Source organism: Grus americana, chromosome 3, assembly GCF_028858705.1.
Source record: "Grus americana isolate bGruAme1 chromosome 3, bGruAme1.mat, whole genome shotgun sequence".
NCBI lineage: Eukaryota > Metazoa > Chordata > Aves > Gruiformes > Gruidae > Grus > Grus americana.
In genome coordinates, this window is record NC_072854.1 from 55,817,549 (window position 1) to 55,826,333 (window position 8,785).

The window sequence follows — 8,785 nt, forward strand, 5'->3', positions numbered from 1 at the left end:
TCACGCAAGTGCTTCTGTAATGACATTAATTGCCTACCACAAGAAGTGCTGTCTCCTGTCTGTCCATGATTTCCTCTTCATAGTCCTGTGGTTTCATTAACATTCAAAGAAGCTATCAAAGCCTGGCTGCCTACCACTCTTATAAGTGAATAAGATAAGACATGTTTCAACCTTAACGGTAGATTTTAATAAACAGGTGGAATTTTTCTGCTTCAGTTTGCCCACAGCACAGAACTACAGCCTTAAGCAACTGTACTCACCAACATTATGATTTACTCTATTGCGTTATATTAAATGGCTGACATCGGCTGCTATACTAACGTTGAATATAACATGAGAATATAACTTCTGCCAAAATGCAGGAGACATTCCATTTTAAGCTTTACCTCACATCTTTACATCACCTTATTTAGCTTTAACAAAAAGAGTCCTATGTGTCTGGAATTTAGGTTTTGCCTTTTATGTAAAATACACACGTGGGTTTTCAGTTAAAGAATTAATCATGTGCTTGATTTTTTTTTGTGAAAGCCAGATGTTTTCCACTGAACATTTAAAGCCTTTTCATTTTCCCACAGTTCTCATGATCCAGTTACACAGGGCATTCAGTCAGTCAGTTTTGGTAAATTTACCTGTTGAGAACATAGACCAAGTTTGAGCATAAAAAATTAAATATTGTTCTTAGCTCACAGAAAACAGGTTTAAGGCTGAAAAACATGAACTGGCAGTGGAACACACCCTATTCTGGTCAAAAATGCACATTGTCACACAATGAGACATCCCTCCATCTCATGACTGATGTTCAATCAGACAGGCATTTACCTGCATGGCAGAAACTTTAAGACAGACAGGCAGCTGCAGCAGCTCACCTGAAACAACGTCCTCCCCTAAAAAGACCTTAAGGGCTCCCAGCAGAAAGAACATTAATTTGGCAAAGTCATACCCTATTTCATGTCTTATGGACAAAAAGATGCCACAGTCCCATTCTCCTCCACTTTGCTCTCCTTTCAAATGCATGGGCTTAGTGGGGTTCCACTGTGCTTACACCTCCACTAAGCCATTTTGGCTCCCTACCCCACCAGGCCACAAACCCAACAAAAGTGGGGGTAGCTTGCTGTCTGGTTGGCAGGTTGAACCGGCTCTGCATAGGGTCTGCCAAGTGACAGAACCAAGAGGTTGCTTAATGGAGTCACTGAATCATACTCTTTGTAACGCAGATGAAGCTTCTCTGCATCTTGTAGTGCCATTATCCCTAAGCAAGCAATTTAATTTACTGTTTTGTGGCATTCTGGATGCCATAAGATGACCCTTGCCACCTCCAGCTGCCACTTCACAAGAGCACAAATCTGCTAACAAACCCAGGGAAAGAGTCCACAAGCCCCATGAAGATGCCCTTAAGTTAGGGGTAAAAGGTACCTACCTACCCACCACATTTGATTCCCTGAATTTAGGCACTTAATTGACCTCCTTAGTGTCTTTTATAAAACCATTAAAAAAGAACTACAATAAACAGTATTTATCAGGGAGGAAGGGACTGCAAAACACTCAAAGAACTAGTAGATACAAAAATGCTGAAGAATATAGAAAGGTAAAATAAAGCTTGGGGGGGGGGGAAGACAAGATCCATTTCAAACTCCTTTGACAAACTGAATGACAGCTACAAGATGTCAGCATTAAGGACACAAAGAACTATTAAGAAAACTTCTTTCAAAATACATTGCATCATCAGCATGTTGCCAGGAATCACCACATTGCTTACTCATTACATGTCCATTCCTTGCCTTTCACTGTATCTTTTTCTTAAAGAAACATACCATCAGGGAAGGTGGCTTTTTCCGTTCGAAACCCAAACCACTCAATACTTCCACAGCTGCATTTCAACCCCCTTTCCCTCATCCTCCTACAAAGGCCCCCACAACCTTCCTCCCAGTTAAAGCACTCTGGTTTTTCATCTACAGGAGCTGGGGCTTCTAGTAATTCCTGCCACTGTGTTTCTTTTCCTTTTTTCTGTTCTGAGAAAATGGGTTGGGAGGTAACAGTCTCCTGACACAGCACTTCAGCCTGCTGCGGAGGGTTATTACAGTAGATTGAACCTTTGCTCTGCAAATGTCACATTGTGGAGATTCGATTTTAATGGAGAAGCTAGGCCAGAAGATCAGATACCAGCTCCTAAAACAAGGCTACTGACAGAGGTTTTGCACCTCTTTCATCCACATAGCAGTTCCCTCACCACAGCCAAAACTAGCACCAAGACAACCCTTCTGTTAAGGCCTTCAACGCAGAAAACTATCCAACTCTCTTGCTCTGGCAGTTTTCTGCTGGTTTAGCGAGCTGAAGCAGCTTATGGAGGGCTACAGTGGAATTAACACAACGTGGACAGCGGGAGAAGGCAGTCAAAAGTGGTAAGAAGAGACTTAGGGACTTCTCTTTTGACAGGAAGAAGTATTAGTGAGCTCACCACGTCTCACCAAAGAAAAATAAATCTCCTCCCCCAACCTGGCCCTGGAACACCCCCCCCCCCCCCCCGCCCCCCGCCCAGAGCAGCAGCACCAGGATACCAGGCAGTAGGAAAGCAAGTGGCAGAAGCATGCAGGAAGGCACAAGGGGCTGACCGCCCTTCTTCAGCAGTGAGCCACCTCCTATAATTTTGCCATCACTCCCGCTTGTTACCGGAGAGTTCTGATTATGCCCAAGTGCTGCTATGTCAAGTGCGTATTAGATCTCTGATTAGTGCTTTATTTCCATGCTCACAAGCTTTCTTTCCTCCAGATACTTCTGAACTTCCCTGCAACATTACTGAGGCTTCTTGCTTAACCGAAGGACTTCCAACTAAACTGCGTAAAAGCCACCACAGAAAGCAATTAAACAAAGTGAGCGCTGAGGACCTAGGAAGAGCCAGAATTCACACTGCCAATACAACCTCAATTCAGTTCTTTATAGAAAGATGGCGTGAAGTAATCTCCAGCTGCGGAGTCTGTTTTGCTGACCTGCAACAACTGCCTTGTTGAGCCCAAAGGACTAGTGCTCAGGAATGACTGTAGAATCAGCGAATAAAATTCTCCGCTCCAGAGACTTCTACTAGATGACTGCAACAGTTGAGAGCTGTGCATGATCATGCTCTTCGGACATCAATTACAGTTTACCAAGGAGGCTTTTTATCCTGAAAAGCTGTCCATACAGCTCTGAACAATAACGCATACAGTTTCCAAGCTAGCTACCTTGTACGAGAGCAGCACAGCTGCATTAGTATGGTGCTCCACTAACACCAATAGCTTGCTGTTCAGCAGGATTAATTAGCCTGGGCAGAGCACTGCACTAATGTGATTATATTGCTTCTAGTACCTGAGCTAGATCATTCATTGTTTTCTATTCCTTTCCTCTGAAATAAGAAAAGTTCAGTTTTTGCTATTTTCTTAACACTTAAATAATTCACTTTTTTTTTTTTCTTCAAGAGAGAGGAATGAGTCTTGGAAAAGACTCAAAGCCAGATTTCCCTAATTTAACCAATGCATCTCCTGTCTCCATAGCCTGTTCCCACTATTACCATCCTCTTCTAATCACTTTTTTTTGTTCATATCAAGCCGTCACCTTTTCCAAACTGCCTATGCACTTGCAAGTCTTCCCTGGATATCAGAAATCATGATGTCCAGTCACAACCAATAGTGACAAGAGCAGAGATTGGAAGACTTTCAGCTTATTTGAGTGGAACAGAGTCATCATTGCCTTCCACTCCCCCTTTTTTACAGATGGGGAACAAATACCACGGGAGGTACTTGCTCAAGAGAAGGGCCACCTCTCAAGTCAGTGAGTGGAAGAGCAGGAATACAAACCACAGCCGCCTCATTCACAGTCTGCAACTCCTATCAGGACATCAAAACAGAGACCAGTGTGAGGCGTACTGGGTACCAGTGTGAGGCGTACTGGGTACCCGTGCTCTGCCCCAAGTCATGGAGACACCAGAGCATCAGTGAAACAATCTGAAGAACTCAAGTTCTGACAAAATACAAGCATGCTGGTATGCTCAAAAGCAGCGTTGCCTCTTTGCTCAAGCCTTCCTGAAGGATCCGGCATGAGGAAGATGCTTAGAGGGGGCAACGTTAGGTCAGCCAGTAAAAGATTCAGCAACCACAAGCAACTGACAATTTGACAACAGGAAGTTCTGGGCAAATGCCAAAGCCGGCAGTAGCATCAGACCCTTTTGAGTTTGCCTGTAACTCATCATCAGAAGAGAAGCAGAGCAATATCGCAGTACCCATTAGTATCTCTGGTCTTTGGCCCACACCTCTTACATGTAGGGGCACACCTGCGCACAGGCAGGCACTGTGGGTGTAACAGGGTGCAACTGTTACTGCACACAGATCTTGAGAGCAACAGTACTGTTCTGGTGGAGCGGAAGGCAGAGACAGCAACACGATCTCCGCTTCTCTATGTTTCCACGAGTTTTCTACCTGCTCGATAAACTCCTAACAACTCATGTTTCTAATTATTTCTCATACTATGTTGGTTTTGATACTAAATAAAGTTCAAGAATCTTTACATTCCCACCTTTTTTAAGTTTCACTGTTTTAATACAAAAAAGTACACCGTAGAAAAAATTGGTTAAAATTTCTGTAACAAAACTTTGTTAAGAAAAGCTATAAAGCCATAGAATTTTATCATTTTGCAATCACAAACCGTATTAGTACTGGCTAGACTTCTAAACACTTATTTCAACTTAAAATTTAAAACAGTAAATGAACAAAACATCCCTAAGCTCTCTCTCCCCCCTCAGCTTTATATCAGCATGTTGATGATACAGAGCTCTTCCAGGACAGAAATGCAAGGAAGAACAACCTTATTTCTTGACATTCTTTTCCTTTAATGTAGCCCGCTTCCTTCTGTCAGACATATCCACAGGAATAGCTTCAAATTTTGAGTTCTAGGTATACAATGTGCATCATACAATGCAGATGCAAATTCCAGGCTCAAAAGGGTATGAAAGCAGAAAGATGCTTTACATTTGCACCTCCAGCATGCAACCACCAGGCACAAGGAGAGGAGCTTTACAGCATAATTCCAGTTCCTGCGCACATACAGGGTAGCACAAAAGCTCCCACTTTAAGAAGTTACAATTTAAAACTATTTCTAAAAAGACTGCAGCTTAGAATTCCCACTTGACAGTAAAGTATCAACATAAAAAAAGCGGACTAGAGCTTTCAAATACAGAGAGAAAAGCAACATAAAGGCCAACACGTAAAACAATGTGAAACAAGTGAACACAGAATAGGGAACATTGTTTTACAATGGGAGGGGAGGGGGAAAGGAAGTATTCTTCAAAAAAGAAAAATCAGACCAGTCAAGGCACTGCAAAAATGCAAGAGCAATTAAGTAAACAAGATGTTACGGTCACATACTGAATCGAGAGGAAAGGAAACTCCCAGAAACAACACATAGTATTGAGGAATTATACTGAGATACGAAGGAAAAACAAAGATCTGGAAACTAACTGCAGCCTTTCCGTCACCTCCTATGCTTACACAGCCAACAACCTGCTTTGGGAAGTGACTGTGCTGTCGGTGGCTCGTGTGTAGCAGTGGAGGAGAAAGAAGACTGATGGAATAGAAATGGAGAAAGAAAAATTGAAGAGATACTGGGGTAGTATGTATATACTCAAGCACACAAATATATGCACACGTACACATGTGTATCCATATATATTAAAAGTTAACTTGGACTAGCTGGCACAGAGCAGGACCAGCAAAAGCAGTGTACTGAAGTTCCATCTTCTTCCTCCTGCTTATTTACTTGTTGCAGTCTTCTATACTACAGAACTGCGTACATCAGATCTGGAGCCTCATTACTTCTAAATACTTCTACGTGGCAATTCAAAATAACTGGGAAAAGAGTTTGCTGGTATTTGTAATTGTTCTGTATGCCTCAGGGAGGCTGTGTGACTAAACCAGAAGAGAATACAGCCTCTGCACACCAAGACGCAGTCTATACCATGCAGTTCTGAGAGTTTCTTCCCTCAAAATACCTTTGCATTGGTATTTACTGCTGGTGACTGCTGCACAATTTGCTAAAATAGTTACACTGATGCAAGGACGCCACAGCACAGAACACAACTTGAGATTTGTGAGAGCTTATTATCTGGTGCTCCGTGTGATGTCAGTGCTCACTTTTCAGACAGCTCCATACAAACATGCAATAAAAATAAATCAGTCCAAATAAGGCTAATGATGTTTCACAAACACAGAAATACTCAGTAGTTACAGTCTCACTCCTATCTCATTTCCATCACCACAGCACAGGAAACATATACTACTAATGAATTCATAAACCTTAATCTCTGCAGGCAGCTGAAATTGTCAGTTCGATAAATAAACCAGCCAGTAATGACGGGAAGTTGAACTATATTATCAAGGAAATTCTTCTGTCAGAGCACCCTGTCAAGCTGTGCTCACGACAGTCTGAACCTGTACACAGTTTGGAGAATTTCTGTAAGGACGGACTTTAAAATAGCACCTGAACCAACCAAGCAGCACGAACGAACAAGACAGTTAAGAGAATTTGTCAAAACACATTACAGCTCAGATGCTTTACCGCTATAACCGAAATTGACTGCATTTTGCCAAATACCCTCAACTCTTTAGACAGCCGATATCACAGAACAGTGAACCGCACGAACCCGAGACAGATCGCGACATCTCTGAAGCGCTGCACAACACCCGCACCTCGCATCCCAACACGCACCGGCTGGGCCAGCGCAGGACAGCACGGCTACCTCCCTCCTCCTCTGCCACCGGTGCGGCACGGGGAGGCCGCCTTCCCCCGCACCCCGGGGGGAACCGGCGGCCGAGCCCGGGATGCCCCACGGGGCGCGCAGGCGGACGCGCGTCGCGATGGGGTTGCCGGGGGTCGCTTTTCCTCCCCGGCGCCGCTGCCCCCAGCCCTTGCCCGGCTCCCCCAGAAGCGCCCCGCAGCCAGCCGGCGCTCGCCGGGCTTTGCTTCCTCCCCGGGTTTCGATGCAACAGCTGGGGGAGACCGGTAACGTCGGGGGGGTGGGGGGAAGGAGGGACCGCAGCCGGCACGGAGCGCGCCCAGCGCCAGCAGCGCCGAGTCCGCAGGCAGCGCCCGCTCTGCGGCCGCGCAGGGGCGCGGAACGCACCGCGGGCTGCGAGGGTGCAACCGCGGGCGACGAAACCGACCTGCGCGGCGGCTGCCAAGCGAGGCCCGGCCAGAAAGACCCCCTCCCGCAGGGAGGAGGAAGAGGAGGCAGGAGGGCTCAGGACTCCCCCCAACCCCGCTGCCAGCCCCGGCAGCGACCTGTTGCCCCGCGCGGGGGTGCTCCCGGGAGCGGGACCGGCCGCCGCCACCCACCTCTTTGATTTTGGCCCTCCTCTGCCGGACGGCGGGGTCGGCGGGCTCCTGCCCCACGGCGCCGACGGGCTGGCGGAAGAGGCGCTGGGGGAGCCCGGGTTCACCCGCCTCCTTCCTGCCGCGGGCGTCCTGCAGAAGTTTCTCCTTGTCCTGGCGGATGTCCCTGCGGATCTCCTCGGGCAGCTTCTGCAGCGTCTCCTTGGCCTCCCGCAGAGCCCGCTCGTGGTCCGCGCGGATCCGCTCCAGGCTGCCCGCCCCGCCCGCGGCCGCCGCCGCTCCCGCCGCCGGGCCGCCCCCGGGTTGCGGCGGGGCGCGGGGCTGCCCGCCGGGCGGCGGCGGCGGCGGCTGCAGGGCGGCCGAGTGGAAAAAGACGCCGCTGAGGAGCTTGGAGGAGTCGGGCAGGAAGAAGATGGCCCCGAAGCAGAGAGTGATGAAGGCGCTGAACACCAGCAGCAGCACGAACTTCTCCGTCAGCCGGAACGCGCCGGGGCCCGCCGCCTTCCTGCCCCCGCCGCCCGCGCCACCGCCCGCGGGGCCGCCCAGCGCCCCCGGCCCCGCCGCGCTACCGAAAAGCGGCAGCAGGCTGGCGGCGGGCATGGCCCCCGCGCCACCTCAACGCAGCGCAGCGCGACCCGCCGCCGCCGCGCAGGGACCACACCGCACCGGACGGCTCGGCTCGGCTCAGCTCAGCTCAGCTCAGCTCCGCCGCCCCCTCCCCGCCTCGGCGGCAGAAAGTTTCCCCGGGCGGACGCGGCAACTTTTCCCTTCCCCGCCGGCAGCGCTCGGCGTCTGCAGGGCGGGCACTGTCAGCTCCAGCCCATGCTGCCGGGCCGCCGCCGCGGGTGCCGCTCCCCGCTCCGCCCGCGCGGAACTGCCGGGCAGCCGGGGGCGGGGCGGGGCGGGACGGGGCCGCCGCCGACCCAATGGCGGGGGGGGCGGGACGCGGGCGGGGCGGGGCGGGCCGGGGGCGGGGCGCGGGTGCCGCCGCTCCGCCGCCCTCCCGCGGCGCCGGACCCCGCGGGTCCCGGGGGTCAGAGCCGGGGAAGGCTTCCCAGGCGCTGCCTGCGCTCCGAGGGGGGCGCGGCGGCGGGTCCGCCCGGCCGGGGCAGCGGGTGCGGTCGCTTCGTCCCCGCGGGCGGCGGCGGCCGCACGTGCCGGCAGGCAGGCACGCGCACCCACGTGCATACTTGTGCACACACACGCATGCCCTCCCCTCTCGCCCCCCCCCCCCCCCGCCACGGATGTGCGTGCACACAGAGGCACACATGCACACACAGCGACACACGTGCAGACGCGCGTGTGCCCCCACCGCGGTGCGCGCGGGAGCTCGCACGCTGACGGGCACACACGCGCACGCGTGTACACACACTCCCACGTGCACACAGCTAGGGGCAACGCGAGGGGAGGCAGCAACACCGCACCTAGCCGG

At 50.7% G+C, this 8,785-nt stretch overlaps 1 protein-coding gene across 1 annotated transcript in view; it reads right to left on the reverse strand.

Annotated features, from left to right (window-relative positions):
- The window catches only part of MAN1A1 (mannosidase alpha class 1A member 1), a 152,941-nt gene extending 144,712 nt beyond the window's left edge, over positions 1–8,229 (reverse strand). The window contains exon 1 of the mRNA XM_054819566.1: positions 7,357–8,229. Coding sequence (XP_054675541.1) covers positions 7,357–7,953 — 597 coding nt within the window. The 5' untranslated portion in view covers positions 7,954–8,229. The remainder of the gene's footprint in view (positions 1–7,356) is intronic.
- Between the last annotated feature and the right edge of the window lie 556 nt (positions 8,230–8,785).